General features: G+C 50.9%; 1 protein-coding gene and 1 non-coding gene across 4 annotated transcripts; one reads left to right on the top strand and one right to left on the bottom strand.

Moving 5' to 3' along the window:
- Positions 1-58: 58 nt before the first annotated feature.
- ZNF771 (zinc finger protein 771) lies at positions 59-17,137 on the bottom strand. Of its 3 annotated transcripts, none has more exons than XM_009430649.5 (3): positions 16,297-17,137; positions 15,476-15,625; positions 59-6,118 (listed from the first exon to the last, which is right to left on the bottom strand). In XM_009430649.5, the coding sequence occupies exons 2-3, from the start codon at positions 15,614-15,616 to the stop codon at positions 5,306-5,308; spliced, it is 954 nt and encodes a 317-aa protein (XP_009428924.1). In that variant the 5' UTR covers positions 15,617-15,625; positions 16,297-17,137; the 3' UTR covers positions 59-5,305. The 3 variants fall into 3 exon arrangements, with proteins under 3 accessions (XP_009428924.1, XP_016785185.1, XP_016785184.1); XM_016929696.3 differs by lacking the exon at positions 16,297-17,137 and adding an exon at positions 15,999-16,235 and having other exon boundaries at positions 15,476-15,638; XM_016929695.4 differs by lacking the exon at positions 16,297-17,137 and adding an exon at positions 15,999-16,226.
- LOC112207375 (small nucleolar RNA SNORA42/SNORA80 family) lies at positions 3,916-4,050 on the top strand. Its single transcript, XR_002941806.1, has one exon. It is a non-coding gene; the product is annotated as a small nucleolar RNA SNORA42/SNORA80 family (small nucleolar RNA).
- Positions 17,138-18,978: the final 1,841 nt, after the last annotated feature.

The following is an 18,978-nucleotide window of genomic DNA, read 5'->3' as shown; positions in this document are numbered from 1 at the left end:
GGGGCCTGGCACATAGTAAAGTACACTTGGTAAGTTTTGCAGTTACTGTTATTACCTGTTTTCCTTTTTTTTTTTTTTTTTTTTTTTTGAGACAGAGTCCTGCTCTTGTAGGCCTGGCTGGAGTGCGGCGGTATGATCTCGGCTCTCTGCAACCTCTGCCTCCTGAGTTCAAGCGATTCTCATGCCTTAGCCTCCCAGTAGCAGGGATTACAGGTGCCCACCATCACGCCCAGCCTTTTTTTTTTTTAATTGTTTTGAGACGGAGTCTCACTCTTTCGCCCAGGCTGGAGTGCAGTGGTGCGATCTCGGCTCACTGCAAGCTCCACCTCCCGGGTTCACACCATTCTCCTGCCTCAGCCTCCCTAGTAGCTGGGACTACAGGTGCCCGCCACCACGCCCGGTTACTTTTTTGTATTTTTAGTAGAGATGGGGTTTCACCATGTTGGCCAGGCCGGTCTTGAACTTCTGACCTTAGGTGATCTGCCCACTTTGGCTTCCCAAAGTGCTGGGATTACAGGCCTGAGCCACCGTGCCCAGTCGTTTGCCTTTTTATTTTTATTTATTTATATATATTTTTTGAGACTGAGTCTCGCTCTGTCACCCAGGCTGGAGTGCAGTGGCGTGATCTCAGCTCACTGCAACCTCCGCCTCCCAGGTTCCAGCGATTCTCCTGCCTCAGCCTCCCAAGTAGCTGGGATTAAAGGTGCATGCAACCATATCTGGCCAATTTTTGTAATTTTAGTAGAGATGGGGTTTCACTATGTTGGCCAGGCTGGTCTCGAGCTCCTGACCTCGTGATACGCCCACCTCAGCCTCCCAAAGTGCTGGGATTACAGGCGTGAGTCCCCGCGCCTGGCCTTATTTACCTTTTTAACTCAACTATCAGGGGCCCAGAGCAGGAAATCAGGGTCAGGTCTCTGATGTGGGGCGAAATAGGGCGTCCTCCTTGGTAAAAGTAAAGGCTACCCACCCTGCCACACCAAGGCCAATTTATTGTTTTTCCTCTCCACCTAAAGATAGTGTTGAGGGCCGAGCGTGGTGGCTCACGCCTGTAATCCCAGCACTTTGGGAGGCTGAGGCAGGTGGATCCCCTGATGTCAGGAGTTCGAGACCAACCCGGCCAACATGGTGAAACCCTATCGCTACTAAAAATACAAAAATTAGCTGGGTGTGGTAGCGGGTGTCTGTAATCCCAGCTACTCCGGAGGCTGAGGCAGGGAGAATTGCTTGAACCCGGGAGTCAGAGGTTGCAGTGAGCTAAGATCATGCCACTGCACTCCAGCCTGGGTGACAGAGCGAGAATCCGTCTCAAAAAAAAAAAAAAAAGAAAGTGTTGAGTGTGTAAGATTTGCCTGTTGTGTGACTTTGGGCACATCACTTTTTTCTGAGATACCTCTGGCTGCCTCCGTCACAGGGTAGGCTAATGTAGGGGAAAGGACTTTTAAACTGCAGTTGACCCTTGAACAACACGGGTTTGAGCTGTGTAAGTCCACATTTGGTTGAACTTTTTTTAAACCAGACATGGTTCAATAATACAGTATTTGTGGGATGCAAAACCCATGTATGTGGAGGACCAGCTTTTCCCATATGTGGGTTCCGCAGGGCTGACTGGGGCTTGAGTATGCGTGGATTTGTGTACACGGTGGGGGTGGGGGTGTGTCCTGGAAACAGTCCCCCACGTACACCAGTGGACATCTGTGCTTTCAGAATCTTCAATGGTCAGCCGGGTGCAGTGGCTTACACCTGTAATCCCAGCACTTTGGGAGGCTGAGGCGGGCGGATCATGAAGTCAGGAGATCAAGATCATCCTGGCTAACACAATGAAACCCCGTCTCTGCTAAAAATACAAAAAATTAGCCGGGCGTGGTGACAGGCACCTGTAGTCCCAGCTACTTGGGAGGCTTAGGCAGAATGACGTGAACCCAGGAGGCGGAGCTTGCAGTGAGCCGAGATCGTGCCACTGCACTCCAGCCTGAGGGACAGAGCGAGACTCCGTCTCAAAAAAAAAAAAAAAAAGAATCTACAATGGTCACTGACTTGCTGCCTCTCTGAGGCAGTCTGCATCTCAGTAAAATGAGGCATTCTCCTTTCCTGGCCTCACTCTCTTATATTTCTTATCCATTGACTCCCATTCTTATTTCCCAGGTAAGACAGCGCATCAGATTATGTGCCCAAACCCGCCTTTCTTCTGGCTGTCCAGTGATAATGGGATCCGCATCCTTATGAAGCCCTGATTCCTTCCTCTCTTTAATTGGGTGTCTGCTTTCCCTTCTGTATGATCAGCTTCTCTGCATTAGCCCTTTCTTCCCGTGCAGAAAGCATATATGAATCCCTTCCCTGTTGCCAAAAGTGAAACCATCAAACCTCGAGCAGTATCTTCAAAGGGTTGGCTAAATTCCCCCAATCTGCTTCCCCACCATCCCATTTACAACCTTGCCTCCTGGCTGGTTTTCACCCCCCTCCACTGAAACGACTCTCACCACTTTCCCCACCCTCATGACAAATGCAGCGGGCACCAGAGCAGCAGCTGATCCTCCACTCTCCCTGAAACACTTTCCTCTAGATTTCCCAGATAAGATGCTTACCTGGTTTTCTTCCTACCTCTGGCTATTTTTCCTTATTTTTAGTGGAGACGGGGTCTTACCATATTGCCCAAGTTGGTCTTGAACTCCTGGCCTCAAGTGATCCTCCTCCCTCAGCCTCCCAAAGTGCTGGGATTACCGGCATGAGCCACTGCGCCTGGCCACTTTCAAGACTCTTCTTGAGTGCTTTCTTCTGGACATGGTGTCATGGACTCCAGACGAACTCCAGACCTGATATCTCTAAGCTATTATTGCCAATCCCCTCCCTCATGCTGACCTAACATTCAGCATGTCCAGACTGGGATGTAACAATTGCCCCACTTAACCTCCTGTGTTGCTCTTCATCCTGCACCCCCATCTCAGTGACACTGTCCTGCAGTCACCCAAGCTAAGAAATGAAGTCAGTCCCATCTCCTTTCCCTCAACCCCAGGTCCACTGCTATGAGTTCCAGCTCCCTACAGATGTCAGATCCATCCTTCCCCTCTAAGCCCTCAAGGCTTTGCTACCTTGGATACTTTAACCTCACTTCCAAAACCCTCTTGCTTTTTGTCCCCCCATTCCACCCCAGGGAACATTTGCAAGCTCTAATGACCCTGGAATGCAGCTTTAGGGGCTCTCTCCACACTTCCCGAACCCCAGCTTCACCTTCCAGACCCAACTTAAACATCACCTCTGAAAAGAGCCTATCTTCCTCCATCATAGCACCAGTTGACACTGGACTGCAAGTGCCTATTTACTTGTCTCTGCCATTCATTGGCTGTAGCAAAAATGGACAGAAAAGATTTACCTAGCCAGGCATGGTGGCTCATGCCTGATCTCAGCACTTCGGGAGGCAGAGGTGGAAGGATTGCTTGAGGCCAGGATATGGAGACCAGCCTGGGCACCATAGCGAGACCCTGTCTCTACAAAATAAATAAATTTATTTTTATTTTTTATTACTATTTTTTTTGAGACAGAGTCTCACTCTTGTCACCCAGGCTGGAGTGCAATGGTGTGATCTCAGCTTACTGCAACCTCCACCTCCCATGTTCAAGCAATTCTCCTGCCTCAGCCTCCCAAGTAGCTGGGATTACAGGCGTCTGCCACCACGCCCAGCTGATGTTTTTGTTTTTTGTTTTTTTGAGATGGAGTCTCACTCTGTCTCAGCCTTCTGAGTAGCTGGGATTACAGGCTAATTAATTTTTGTATTTTTAGTAGAGATAGGGTTTCACCATGTTGGCCAGGCTAGTCTCGAACTCCTGACCTCAGGTGATCCGCCTGCCTCAGCCTCCCAAACTGCTGGGATTACAGGCGTAAGCCACCTTACCCGGCCCAAAATAAATTTAAAACAACACATGGGTTTGGATTTATGATGGGCTGGATTCCCTAGGCCTCTCATAGTACCCCATGCCAGAGCAAACTGTAGCCCCAACCATTGCCTGGCCTCTATGCCTGTAGGCTGCTGGCACTGAAGTGGGTTGCACAGTAGAAAACAAGAGAAAATAATTTTTTATAACTTTGGAATTTTAAATTTTTATTTATTTTTGAGACAGCCTCACTCTGTCGCCCAGCCTGGAGTGCAGTGCCACAATAGTAGCTCACTGTAGCCTCGACCTCCTGTGCTCAAGTGATCCTCCCACCTCAGCCTCCTCATTTGCTGTGACTACAAGTGTGCCTCACCATGCCCAGCCTTTTTTCTTCTTTTTTTAATAGATGGGGGTCTCACTTTGTTCTCCAGGCTGATCTCAAACTCTTGACTTCAAGAGATCCTCCTGCCTCCGCCTCCCAAAGTGCTGGAGATTACAGGCATGAGCTGCTAGGTCCAATCGCTTTGAGATTTTTTTGGTTTGGTTTGGTTTGTTGTTTTTTGTTTGTTTGAGGCAGTCTTCCTCTGTTGCCCAGGCCGGAGTGCAATGGCACTATCTCGGTTCATTGCAACCTTTGTCTCCCAGGTTCAAGTGATTCTCATGCCTCAGCCCCCTCAGTAGCTGGGATTACAGGCGCCCGCCACCACACCCAGTTAATTTTTGTATTTTTAGTAGAGACCGGGTTTCACCATGTTGGCCAGGCTGGTATCGAACTCCTAACCTCAAGTGATCTTCTAGCTTCGCCCTCCCAAAGTGCTGGGATTACAGGCGTGAGTCACTGTGCGTCGGGCTGGGTAAGCTTACATAACAAAGCAGTTAAAACCTTTAACGTAGTGTTACTACAGTTTTCTCTCCTTCACTAGACTGAGATCTGAGGGTCGTGCCTTGCTCACTGGAGCTCTGCCGAATGCAGTGCGTGTCTGATCTTGAACATAGTATATTTATGGGCCCTTTCAGATCTAAGGTTATGAGGACGTAACCAAGGGCCAAGTGTGCGATCACCTCCAACCAACACAAACCGAGGTGCCGGGAACCCCTTTTAGGTTTACATCCCCATTTGGTTCCTTGACAACTCACTTAGCACCTGAGCCTGGAGAACCCCAACTTTCTTCCTCTCCCACCCACCTCACTCACAGGCACGGGTGGGGTGAGGATATAATACTTTATTCACTAACACGGGCCAAGAGAATGTAGTGATGTGGGGTGGGCACTGTTTCCAGGGACCCCGGCAGGGGATTCTCCCTGTCTCCCAGTTCCAGGGCAGCCGGGCCTGCCGTCCCCTCAATTTCCCAGACCCGGAGGCCGGGGCGAGGAGGAGCCTGGGTTAGTGCAGCCAGGTCGAAGCCCCAGCGCGCCCCTTCGCAGCCCTGCGGGACTCAGCTGCCCTCGCACTCCGGGCAACGCTCGGTGGCAGTGGCGGCCGTGGCGCCAGGGGGCAGCTTGAAGTCCCTGCCGCAGCCGGCGCAGATATACAGGCGGCGCCGCATGTGTGCGCGTCGGTGGCGAATGAAGTGCGAGCTTAGGCGGAAGCGGCGGCCGCACTCGGCGCAGGGGTAGGGCCGCTCGCCTGTGTGCGTGCGCGCGTGCTCCGCCAGGTTGGAGCGGTGGCCGAAGCGACGGCCACACACAGCGCAGCGGTGCGGCTTCTCGCCCGTGTGCACGCGCCGGTGCTTGGCCAGCGCCGAGCTCTGAGCGAAGCGCGTGCCGCAGTCGGCGCAAGCGTAGGGCCGCTCGCCCGTGTGCGTGCGTCGGTGGCGCGCCAGGCACGAGCTGCCGCCAAAGGCGCGTCCGCAGTCCGGGCACGCGTACGGCTTCTCGCCCGTGTGCACGCGCAGGTGCTGTGCGTAGTTGGAGCTCTGCGCGAAGCGGCGGCCGCAGTGCGCGCATGCGTACGGCTTCTCGCCCGTGTGCCGTCGCCGGTGCTGCCGCAGGTTCGAGGCGGCCGAGAAGCGTTTGTCGCACTCGGGGCACTCGTAGGGCCGCTCGCCCGTGTGCGTGCGGCCGTGTTTGGTCAGCGCCGACTTCTGTGAGAAGCGCCGCCCGCACTCGGTGCACCCGAAGGGCCGTTCGCCCGTGTGCGTGCGCGCGTGCTTGGCCAGCGTGGAGCGGCGCGCGAAGGCGCGGCCGCAGTCGGGGCACGCGTGGGGACGCGCCGGGTCGGCGGACGGCGCGGGCGCCTCGCCCGGGACCTGCGGGGAGAGGGGGATAGGTCAGCCCTTAGCGGCAGGCCCCGGAGCCAGAGACCTGGGTCTCCACAGGCTGCTCCCTCTGTGAGCCTCAGTTCCCCATCTATGAAATAGGAAAGGCCACGGTGCTGCCTCCCAGGATGGCTGTGCGCATCCAGTGAGATAATGCGCGTAACGCACACATCACAAAGCCCAGTGGCGTTCTAGCTATTTTTATTAATTCAACCAATATTTACTGAGGGCATGCAGTGTCCTAGACTGTTCTAGGCACGGGGATTCCGCATTAAATAAAAAGCATTAAAAAATTCCTGCTTTCAGGAATACTGGATAAGGAATGCTGGTATTGGGGATGCTACAGATTTAAACAGGGTTGTCAAGACACTTTACCGATATGATAACATGAGCAAAGACTTAAAGGAGGTGACAGAGCAGGCTACGTGGATAGCCCTCTGAGGAGCACTGCAGAGGGAACGGCAGGGCGCAGAGGCGGGAGTTGCCTGATGTTCCAGAAATGGCAAGAAAAATTGGTTAAAGCAGAATGCATGATGGGGGGAGTCACGGATGTAGTGGTGGAGATCTCTTGGCATATAGGGCCTTGTATTTGTTATATTTGGCTTTTTTTTTTTTTTTTTTTTAAGAGACAGGGTCTTGCCGTGGCCCAGGCTTGGTCCCGAACCTCCTGGCTCAAGCAGTTCCTCCTGACTCAGCCTTCTGAGTAGCTGGAGTTACAGGCACATACCACTGTGCCTGGCTCTGGCTTTTATTATAAAGGAGACAGGGAACTGTAAGAGGAGATGTCAGAGGGCTTTGAGCAGGGAAGTGACCATATCCTACACATTTAAAAAGGCTCCCCTCAGGCTACTGGGGTTGAAAACCAAATAAAGGAGTTGGAGAGAGCAGAAGCAGAAGCCCAGTGAGGAGGCCACTACAGCCACCTGGCAAGAGAAGATAGTGGCTCATACCCAGGTGACAGAAGTGGACGGTGGATGGTGGAGGTGGTGAGAAGTGATTGGCTTCTGGATCTATTTGCAGTGTGAGACAATAGATTTAATAAGAGATTAGATATGAGGTGTGAAGAAAAAGAGATCAAAATGACTTCAAGGTTTTTGAGCTTGGCAACTGCAAAGGTGGAGTTGCCATTTACAGAGATGAGGACGGTGGGAGGAGCAAGTTGAGGGGAGATCTGTTTTGGGTGGTGTCACGGCTTCTTGACATATCTGGAGCTCAGAAGCGAGGCCTAGACTGGAGATGTTAATTGAGAAGCTGTCAACCTATAGATGGTTTATAAAGCCTTGAGAATGAGTGGATGAGATCATCCAGGGGATGGGCAGACAGAACCTAGGGCAGCAAGATGGGGAGAAGCCAGGGAGGGAGGAGAGCAGGAGAGGGGCATCCTGGAAGCCAGGCCAGGACCAAGTCCAGGCTCTTAATCAGCTTTGAATAGCAAACACCTATCATTTTTTAAGCAGTGAAGAAAAAGGCAAGGGTAAAAGCCAAATGTTATTCTGAGGTCTGAAATGAAACAATCTGAAAATGAGCCAGTTTCACAAGCTCTGGCCTTCTAGAGATAAAAATCAGAAAAAGGAAAGAAATGCCTTCTAAGAGGCACATGAAGGGAAAACATTCTGGACTAACAGTGAAGAGTATTGAGGGCATATTGCTCCCTTCTTAGAAAAGAGAACGCTCAAAACCCCAGCAAAACTGATGTCGCGTATCTACTGTGGCCAAGCAATTAATTCATGACCAAATGAAGTGCCTGGGGCATATTAAGGACAAGACAGTGTCAGCTTCTCCCATATTCGATCTCCACGAGGTAATTATCATCATCCCTATTTTACAGATGGGGAGACAGGTGAAGAGAGAGGGACAGCAAGGCCAGGTGCAGTGGCTCACACCTGTAATACCAGCACTTTGGGAGGCCGAGGCAGGTGGATCACGAGGTCAGGAGTTCGAGCCCAGCCTAGCCAAGATGTTGAAACCCCGTCTCTACTAAAAATACAAAACTTAGCTGGGTGTGGTGGCGGACGCCTGTAATCCCAGCTACTCGGGAGGCTGAGGCAGGGAACTGCTTGAACCCGGGAGGTGGAGGTTGCAGTGAGCCAAGATTGCACCACTGCCTCCAGCCTAGGTGACGGCAAGACTCCATCTCAAAAAAAAAAAAAAAAAAAAAAAAAAGATGACAGCAGAAAATAGTAGGGCCTTCTGTTTCTGAAGCTGCAGGAGGGCAACTTCAAGGCCTTCAAGATAGTTTGTCAAAAGGTAGTGGCTTTGTGGTAACCAACTCAGAAATTAGAAAATAAGCCAGGCGTGGTGGTTCACGCCTGTAATCCCAGTACTTTGGGAGACCGAGGTGGGCGGATCACTTGAGGTCAGGAGTTCAAGACCAGCCTGGCCAACATGGTGAAACCCTGTCTCTACTAAAAATACAAAAATCAGCTGGATGTGGTGGCTCATGCCTGTAATCCCACCTACTCAGGAGGCTGAGGCAGGAGAATCACTTGAACCCGGGAGGCAGAGGTTGCAGTGAGCTGAGATCATGCCACTGCACTCCAGCCTGGGGAACAGAGTGAGATTCCATCTCAAAAAAAAAAGAGGCCGGGCGCGGTGGCTCACGCCTGTAATCCCAGCACTTTGGGAGGCTGAGGTGGGCAGATCACAAGGTCAGGAGATCGAGACCATCCTGGCTAACATGGTGAAACCCCATCTCTACTAAAAAAATACAAAAAATTAGCCAGGCGTGGTGGCAGGTGCCTGTAGTCCCAGCTACGCGGGAGGCTGAGGCAGGAGAATGACATGAACCCGGGAGGCGGAGCTTGCAGTGAGCGGAGCTGGGCCACTGCACTCCAGCCTGGGCAACAGAGCGAGACTCCGTCGAAAAAAAAAAATTAGAAAACGGCAATTTAGAAAATTAGTGACCAAGAGAAATCTGGTTTAAATAGTATCTATACTGATGACAATAGCAACAATCAATAACAAAGTATTAAGCTTTGACAACACTATGTATGTTATTGTATTAAATCCTCCTGTCACCCGCCTTGAGCTGGGTGTTCTCTCTTTTGATAGCTGAGAAAGCTGAGGCTGAGGGCGATGAAATTCACATGGCCAGTGGGAGCCAGGATGGACTCAGGGTGCCCATGAGACCATGCCGTCATTCAGGCTACACTGTTCTGAACTCACGTGACCAAGATGTGACAGAGGCTGGATTCCACGTCCCTGGCACACTCCAAGAGGGATTCAAGGTTAAAATACAACTTGATACTTTAAATGGAGAAACTCCCCACAGTATGTTTGGTACCATCTGAATTCAAGGTCACATTTTCCAGTCTTGCCCTGGTTTTGAAATCTGTTGGTTTATTTCAATACATCAGCCACTGTGGAGAGAACTTGTCTCATCAGATCTACATTTTTCTGGCCCGTTTTTCCTTGGCATCCTCTTTCAGGTGACTTTGGACAGCCTGAGGGCTTCCTCATGCTGAGTTCACTGACTTCTGAAAAAGAAATTCTCCATACAAGCACTGTTGATGTCTCCAGCCCAGGAGAAGGGGCCTTGGATGCCTGAGGAAAAATCTTGGTAAGAGGAGCTGAATCCAGCTCATTAAGATCCTCCTCTGCCCCAGTGTCCCGAGAAAGGCCAGGTAGGCTAAGTGAGATCAAATTCCCAGTATGAGGCCAGGTGCAGTGACTCACACCTGTAATCTTAGCACTTCGGGAGGCCAAGGAAGGAGGATTACTTGAGGCCAGGAGTTGGACACCAGCCTGGGCAACACAGTTAGACCTCGTCTCTACAAAAAGTGAAAAATTAGCCAGGTGTGGTGGGGTGCACTTGTAGTCCCAACAACTTGGTAGGCTGAGGAAGGAGGATCACTTGAGCCCAAGAGTTCAAGGCTGCAGTGAGCTACAGTCACGTGCCACTGCACTCCAGCCTGGGTGACAGAGTGAGATCGTGTCTCTAAAAAAAGAAAAAAAACCCAAAATTTCCCAGCATGAGGTATGAGGTGGTATGTGGGCAAACTTTAAAAAAGTCTCATTATAATTGTTACACATTTATTTTCACGAATATTAAAAAAACAAGATATCACATGAAACCCACAATTTCATCAGTACTATTGTTTAGATGAAGGTACATTTATTTAACAAAACAATGTGAATCTATTTGAAGAAAAACATTAATAAATAATGTGAGTACAACATATGAGCAATACACATGTGACTGAAACTTGGCAAATATTGGCAAATACCAGACTAGGTGATCATTAATGGCCCAAGCATGTCTTAAATTCTACAACTATTAGATTTAAAAATTAGAATAAATGGTATTTGCACTATAACAGGAGGCTACTGTGAACATACAATGTAGTGTAATAATATAATAATCCAGGTATTAGAAGTTAGTGATTTTTGTTTTCCTGCTTAAATGTTTTTTAACCAGAGCAAACATCCCAGTTTCTTCCTTAGCCATTACTTCTCTAATTAATAAAATAACTCCCACTTGTTGGGCACTCACCATGTGCCAGGAACTGTGCTAAGTGCTTTTTACCAGTACTGTCTTTCTAAATTCTCGCCATAGCTTTGGTTAGGTACCTTAGCCCTGTTTTATATATAAGGAAATAAGACTCAGAAGTTAAGTGACTACACAAGGCAAGGCTATTCAGCTAATAAATGGCAGAGCCAGGGTTTGAACTGAATTTACTCATTTTCCAGAACACCTATTCTCTTAACCATGATGCAATTCTTTTTTTATTCTCTTTTTTTTTTTTTTTTTTTTGAGAAAAGGTCTCACTGTGTCACCCAGGCTGGATGCAGTGGCATGATCACGGCTCACTGCAGCCTTGACTTCCCGGGCTAAAGCAATCCTCCTGACTCAACCCCCCAAATAGCTGGCGCTACAGGGGTGTGCCACCACACCTGGCTAATTTTTGTATTTCAGTAGAGATGGGGTTTTGCCATGTTGCCCAGGCTGGTCTCGAACTCCTGAGCTCAATCAATCCTCCTGCCTCAGCCTCCAAAAGTGCTGGGATTACAGGCAAGAGCCATCGCGCCCAGCCTCCATGATGCAATTCTAATCTCACTGACTAGAGTTTGAGGCCACTTACACAGCTTGTCTCCCTCCCCTGGCCCCTTTTTGTGGTCACAGTCTTCCTTCATTTTGGCACAAATTATTAAACACAACCACTGTCTTCTAGTTCCTTGCTGGAGGATGTGTGGTCCACAGACCAGCAACATCAACATCACTGGGAACTTTTTACAAATGCAGAATCTCAAATCCCACTCCAGATTTTACTGAATTAAAATCCTCATTTTAACAAGACCCCTGGGTGATCTGTATGCATGTTAAAAATTAAGAAACTGATCTAGACGAGAAAAGAGCTACTCCTGGAGAAAGCAGGGAGCAAAGGTGAAGAGGACTTTGCGGGCTGAGACCACAAGGGGGGATGGGATAGGTGTCGAGGGATGAAGCCAGAATGGCATGAGGTCAGATGGTAAAGAGCTTTGAATGCCAAGTTTAGGAGCTGAGACCTCACCCTGAGGGAAACAGAAAACCACTCAAGGGTTCAAGCCAGGGAAAGATAGGTTTGGATGTGCATGGAGCCCTCTGAGAAAATATTTCTAAAAGATAGATTGGGTTTTGATGGCAGAGGGAGAATACTCCAGCCCCTGCATGCAGCGTAATTAAGGCCCTTCTGGACAGTGACTGGCCACAGGACTGGCAATAGCTAGGACTCACTGAATGTCACCACTGGAAGGTGTTTTCGAGGTCACCATTTCATAGATGGAGAAATGAGGCTCAGGAAGGCCCACAGCAAGCTAACGATCGAGCACCCTTCTGGGCACGATGCTAACAGTTCATGGGATATGTGTGCATAATCCTCAATTCCACCCATCTCCTCCAAATCTAGTCACCTTGATGACACTTCTCAGACTGGCATTCAGGGGTCTTACTCTATTACCCCATTTTACAGATGAGAAAGCCAAAGAAAAGCTGGTAAATGGTGGAGTTAGGACCGCTACATGATACCATTCACAATCTGGCCCTGTGTACCTTTCATGACTAGCCATGTCAGACCTTCACCGCACATACCCCTTGGCTCTAGCCAGGTTCCTAAATGGCCCCTTTTCCTCATCATTGCTGTTACTACCTTAGAGCAGGCCCTACCTGGCCTGGGCTCCCTGTAGCAGCCAATAATTCTTCTAAACAGAAAATCCAATCATGTCCCTCCTCTGATTTTTTTTTTTTTTTTTGAGATGGAATCTTGCTCTGTTGCCCAGGCTGGAGTGCAGTGGTGCAATCTCAGCTCACTGCAACCTCCGCCTCCCAGATTCAAGCGATTCTCCTGCCTCAGCCTCCCAAGTAGCTGGGATTGCAAGCAGGCGCCACCACACCCGGCTAATTTTTGTATTTTTAGTAGAGATGGGGTTTCACCATGTTGGCAAGGCTGGTCTCGAACTCCTGACCTCAAGTGATCCGCCCGCCTCAGCCTCCCAAAGTGCTGGGATTACAGGCATGAGCCACCACGCCTGGCCTGTTTTTGAGACAGGGTCTCTCTCTGTTGCCCAGGCTGGAGTACAGTGGTGCAGTCATGGCTCACTGCAGCCTTGAACTCCTGGGATCATTCAGCCTCCAGAGTAGCTAGGACTACAGGCATGCCACCATGCCCAGCTAATTAAACTTTTTTTTTTTTTTTTTTTTTTGGAGAGATGAGGTCTCCCTATGTTGCCCAGGGAGGAATCGAACTCCTGGGCTCAAGTCATCCTCCCACCTTGGCTTTCCAAAGTGCTAGGATTACAGGCGTGAGCCACCACGCCTGGCTCTTCCCATGATTTAAGGCTTCTTATGGTGCCACAGAACCTAACACAGTACGTCCTGCCCTAGCTTGCAAGGCCCCTCTGTCCCCTAACTGCCTTTCCAGTCTCATTTCCTCTGAGTCTTTGCTTTTGCTGTTTCCTCCTCCTGGAATGCCCTTCCTCCTCCTCCATGTGCCAAACCCCCGCAAAGCCTTCAAGGCCCAAGTCAAAAATCATCTCCTCTGGGAAGCCTTCCCCACTGCCTTGAGTCGTTTGTCTTCAATCCTCTGTGCCCCCACATTCACTTCCCTGATCAACCCCAGTTCTCATGGTTCAGCCCAGGCCTTTGATAAAAATGAGTTGAGCCAGGCGTGGTGGCTCACGCCTGTAATCCCAACACTTTGGGAGGCCGAGGCGGGCGGATCACGAAGTCAGGAGTTCGAGACCAGCCTGACCAATATGGTGAAACCCCACCTCTACTAAAAATACAAAAATTAGCTGGGCGTGGTAGTGCGCACCTATAATCCCAGCTACTCAGGAGACTGAGGCAGGAGAATGGCATGAACCCGGTAGGTGGAGGTGCGGTGAACCAAGATTGCGCCACTGCACTCCAGCCTGGGCGACATAGTGAGACTCCGTCTCAAAAAAAAAAAAAAAAGTTGAAAAATCTCAAGAAGGATGACCTTGCCTAAGGTCCTGAGCTTTGGGGAGAAGAATAAATGTAACAGCAACTATTTCCGTGTTTATTTTGTGCCAGACACAGTTCTAACTCTGTGCATGTGTTGACTCATTCATTCCTCACAACTCCAAGATGTAGGTGCTGTTATAATTTCCCTTTTACAAATGAGGAAACTGAGGTGTGGAGCGGTTAGGAAACTTGGCCAAGGTCACACAGCGGGTAAATGATGGAGCTGGAAGTCCACCCTAAGCTCTGGAGCCTGTGTTTGTAACTTAGAGGCCAAAGGTGGAGATCAGGCAATCACAGGGCCAGAAGAGGCAGGCAGAGCTGGATAATGGGCGAAGTGGGCCCGCAACAAACACAACCAGATAGTTATTAGACTATCCAGAGGCCTGAGGAGCTAGTCCCCTCCCCCAGCACCCAGCAGGCCCACTAGGGGGCAGCAGAGCGTTCTTTCCCTGGGAACTGGCTCCTGGGCAGGAAGAATCAAGAGTCCCGGCCCCTGCAAGCTGGGTCCCTGGGGCCAAGCCCTCTGCTGGTACTCAGGGCTGCTCCGGCTGGGGGCAGACAGAGTCCTCTGGGGTTCTGAGAAGCGGAAACGTATCTGGTGGCAGTTAGGGTCTCCAGGGGGTGAAATTTAACTCATATTCTGATCTCAAAACCTTCAAATACCCTCAGAATAAAAGCCAGACTCCCTGTGTGGCCTGCCAACCACCCCCACTCATCCACACTACAGCATGACCGAACCACCCACCCTCACTGCTGCAGTGCACTACTCACTCGTCTGAGCCTCTATAAGGGCCATTTCTGGCTGGATACGGTGGCTCACACCTATAATCCCAGCACTTTGGGAGGCTGAGGTGGGAGGATCACCTGAACTCAGGAGTTTGAGACCAGTCTGGCCAACATGGCAAAACCCCAACTCTACTGAAAATACAAAAAATTAGCCGGGCGTGGTGGTGCATGCCTGTAATCCCAGCTTCTTGGGAGGCTGAGGTAGGAGAACCACTTGAACCTGGGAGGTGGAGGTTGCAGTGAGCCGAGATCACGCCACTGCACTCCAGCCTGGGCAACAGAGCGAAACTCTGTCTCAAAACAAAACAAAACAAAAAAAAATTAGCCAGGTGTAGTGGTGCATGCCTGTAGTCCCAGCTACTTGGGAGGCTGAGGTGGGAGGATCAACTGAGCCCAGGAAGTCAAGGCTGCAGTGAGCTGTACTGCACTACAGCTTGGGTGACTGAATGAGACCCTGTCTCAAACAATAACAACAGTAATAATAAAAGAGCCATTTCCTCTGCCTGGGTCCATCACCCCACTTCTGACCCCAGACTCCTACTGGTCTCACATAAGCCATCCTTTTACTAACTTTGAGACCTGTGGCCAGTTACCAAACTGCCCTGGGCCTCAGTCTCCTCATCTGTAAAATGGAATAAATGCTACTGACATCATAGAATCGAGGTGCTTAGAACAGTGCCTGGCACATAGAAAATGCTAGGCAAGGGTTAGCTATTGTTACTGTTGCTGTTGAACTAACCTGACCTTTCCCCAGCCTCTAAATCTGAGTTAAGTTCCCACTTCTAGGCTTCATCATCCCCCTGTACCTGCAGCCATCACACGGGATTCTAACTGTGTGGTTACCCTTCAGTCTAACATCAAGCTCCATGGGGGATACAAGGACGGAGTTTAATCTCCTGCACCCAGCAGGAAGCCTGGGACAGTAGGCGTGACTTTTGTATGATGGAAGCCCAGGCAGTGGGGCAGAAGGATGGGCCAATCCTGAGGTTTTAGATCCGAGATTCTGGGAAAAGTAGGGGCAAGATCCCTGGCTTCTATCTGAGGGAGGCTGGGCCTGGACCAGGTTTGGGGACAGTGTGCCCCAGGGTGTGTGTGACACATACCTCCTTGTTGTCCATGGGGATCTTGAGTTTCACCACCTCATACTTCTCCTCACCCTCATCCTCCTCACCCTTCACCAGCAGCACCATCTCCTCCTGCATCTCTTCCTCCTCCTCTTCCTCTGCCTGCTGTTCGCCAGGCATCTTGGTGTCCTGAGGCGGGGAGCTGGATCAGAAGCTCAGGACCCGCCTCCCCCCCTCCCGCCCACCGTGGCCCTGGCCCAGCAAGGCAGTGCAGCCGTGGCTTCTCCCGCCCTGCCCTGGTCTCCGAATCTGGTCCTCTCCCGTCCACCCCAGCCCGGCCCCACGCTCTGGCACAGCCCCGGGACCAGCTCCGTGGGCTCGCGTTCACCCCACTCATCCCAGCATTCAAGGCCTTGAACAGTTCGAATCTCCAGCCCCCGCAAGTCGCCACCATCCTTGCGCTGAGTCACTCCCCAGCGCCCGGGTCGGCGACCTGGAGCTCTGGGGCACGGGCTGGAGGCGGGATCGGGGCGGAAACCCCGGGGAGGGGGTGCGCACTCACCAGCCGAAGGTTCGGCGCTCGCGGTGCCCCAGGCCTGGGCGCCGGGCGGCTGGGCACTCAGCGAGGCCGCGGCTCCGGGGGCGGGGAGGGGGCGGGGCCGCAGGGACGGCCGGTCATTGGTCCGAACATATAGCCCCACCCCCTGGGGCGGAGCCCGAAGGACCCAGGCGTCCGGCCCAAACGGCTCGGAGAGGGCGGCGAGCTCAGACTTGGCGTCCTCCGCAGTCCCCCGACTCCCAAGCACCTGGAGCCGCCCCAGCCCGGCGTTCAAGGTCCTTGCCGCCGAGTTCCAACCTACCCTCGCGGCCCGTCTCCTGGGGCCGGCTTGGAGGTCTCCGCTGCGCCCAGTGCCTCTGCTCCGCCCGAAATAGGCCACGTGCACTCCCGCCCCGGCCTGGGCCTCTCCCTGGCGCCCCGCCTGGAGGGCGGACCCTGTTGCCTCCTCACTTCTTCCATTCCCTCTTTATCTCCTCTGCCGTCTTTTCTCCATCTTTCTCGGCTTCGCCTATTCCGCTGGCCTCTGGGATATCTTGCTCCTTGAATACATCCTAACCAATTCAACATCCACCCAAGCTATCGCTGTCGCGTCATGCGTGGGGTGCTTACCATGCGCCAGCGCTGTTCAGCGTCTTACACACCTGGTCTCATTTGATCCGCATAACGATGGGTCTTGATCCATTTTACAGATGAGCTCACTGAAGTTCAGGGAGGTAAACTGATTTGCCTAAGTTACACAATAAGGATGTCATAGCATCCCTGACAATCAGTAGCCTAGGTGAACAACAGCCCAAAGCTAAATCCAGTCCACAGGGGTACCTTGTTTGGCCCTTAGGGTATTTTTACTTTTAAAAAATCGTTTCGGACGGGCACGGTGGCTCACGCCTGTAATCCCAGCACTTTAGGAGGCCGAGGCGGGCGGATCACGAGGTCAGGAGATAGAGACCATCCTGGCTAACACGGTGAAACCCCGACTCTACTAAACAAAATACAAAATATTAGCTGGGCGTGGTGGCGGGCGCCTGTAGTGCCAGCTACTCGGGAGGCTGAGGCAGGAGAATGGCGTGAACCCGGGAGGCGGAGCTTGCAGTTAGCCGAGATCGCGCCACTGCGCTCCAGCCTGGGCGACAGAGCGAGACTCCGTCTCAAAAAAAAAAAAAAAAAAAAAATCGTTTCAAAGCCGGGCGCGGTGGCTCATGCCTGTAATCCCAGCACTTTGGGAGGCGGAGGCCGGTGGATCACTTGAGGTCAGGATTTCGAGACCAGCCTAACCAACATGGTGAAACCCCGTCTCTACTAAAAATACAAAAATTAGCCAAGCGTGGTGGTGCATGCCTGTAATCCCAGCTACTCGAGAGGCTGAGGCACGAGAATTGCTTGAACTGGGGAGGCAGTGGTTGCAGTGAGCCGAGATCATGCCATTGGTCTCCAGCCTAGGCAACAAGAGCGAAACTCCGTCTCAAGAAAAAAAAAAAATTAAATTGGGATATTTCATATAAAAATAGATTTTTTGTTAGTGGAATAAACAAATGCCACTTCCTTTGAAAAACAGCCACTTCCCTTGAAAAAGCAGATATCTAATTTTCCCATTTTATGAATGGGGCAACTAAGATTCAGAAATCATGAAGGAAAAGAGAAATAACATTCAGTAAGTGCTTACAAGTTCTATGTTGTCTCTTTACAACAGCCCTGTTGGGATCAATAATATCTCCATTGGACAAAAGAAGAAACGGAAGCTTAGACAAGTTAAGTAATTTGCTCAAAGTCACACAGCTGGCAAGCAGCAGATTCAAAGCTTGTGCTCTTCTATTGCACCAAATTACCTCTCAGGAATGAAGTTATAAAACTGGCTCTTTCCCAGAGCTGGGAGAAAGGGTCAAATGCCTGGATACTCACACACAGGATCCCCAAAAGCCACTTTGCATTCATTCTCTGAGTTTTTTTTTTTTTTTTTTTTTTTGAGATGGAGTCTTGCTCTGTCGCCCAGGTTGGAGTGCAATAGCGCAGTCTAGGCTCACTGCAACCTCCGCTTCCCAGGTTCAAGTGATTCTCCTGCCTCAGCCTCCCAAGTAGCTAGGATTACAGGCACACACCACCACACCGGGCTATTTTTGTATTTTTTGTAGAGACGGGGTTTCACCATCTTGGCCAGGCTGGTCTCAAACCCCTGACCTCGTGATCCACCCACCTCGGCCTCCCAAAGTGCTGGAATTACAGGCTTGAGCCACCACGCCTGGCCTCTCTGGGTATTTATTGAGTCCTATATACCCGTCACCATTCTAGGTATGGGGGATGTAGTAGTGAACAAAACAGATAAAAATAGTGGCTCTTGTGATACTACTAAGGGTGCAAAAAAATGTACACATGTAAAGAGGAAGATAATATCAGATAATGATAGGTGCAACGAGGGAAATCTGACAAGATGATCCAACAGGGAGCGGCTATGGTAACAGGGGCTTCTTTAATGCAGGCAGGGAAGGTGTCTCAGGATACAATTTTTTTTTTTTTTTTTGAGATGGAGTCTCATTCTATCACCCAGGCTGGAGTGCAGTGGCATGATCTCAGCTCACTGCAACCTCCACCTCCCGGGTTCAAGGGATTCTCCTGCCTCCGCCTCCCGAGTAGCTGAGATTACAGGTGCGCGCCATACACTCAGCTAATTTTTTTTTTTTTTTTTGAGGCGGAGTCTTGCTCCGTCTCCCAGGCTGGAGTGCAGTGGTGCGATCTCGGCTCACCGCAAGCTCTGCCTCCCAGGTTCACACCATTCTCCTGCCTCAGCCTCCCAAGTAGCTGGGACTATAGGCGCCCATCACCACGCCCAGCTAATTTTTTTTGTATTTTTAGTAGAGACAGGGTTTCACCGTGTTAGCCAGGCTGGTCTTGAACTCCTGACCTCAAGTGATCTGCCTGCCTTGGCCTCCCAAAGTGCTGGGATTACAGGAATGAGCCACCATGCCCAGCCTGGATACAATATTTTGTTTGT

The sequence above is a fragment of the Pan troglodytes genome, chromosome 18 (assembly GCF_028858775.2).
Source record: "Pan troglodytes isolate AG18354 chromosome 18, NHGRI_mPanTro3-v2.0_pri, whole genome shotgun sequence".
Taxonomy (NCBI): Eukaryota; Metazoa; Chordata; class Mammalia; order Primates; family Hominidae; genus Pan; species Pan troglodytes.
The sequence above is the reverse complement of the archived record's forward strand: the minus strand, read 5'-3'. Positions and strand labels throughout refer to the sequence as shown.

What these genes read in the sequence shown, in the direction of transcription:
- ZNF771 (XM_009430649.5), bottom strand. Translation starts at nt 15,616, where the DNA reads ATGCCTGGCGAACAGCAGGCAGAGGAAGAGGAGGAGGAAGAGATGCAG. An exon ending in TCCCCATGGACAACAAGGAG is followed by an intron (nt 6,119 to 15,475) that starts GTATGTGTCACA and finishes CTCTCCCCGCAG; the next exon opens with GTCCCGGGCGAGGCGCCCGC.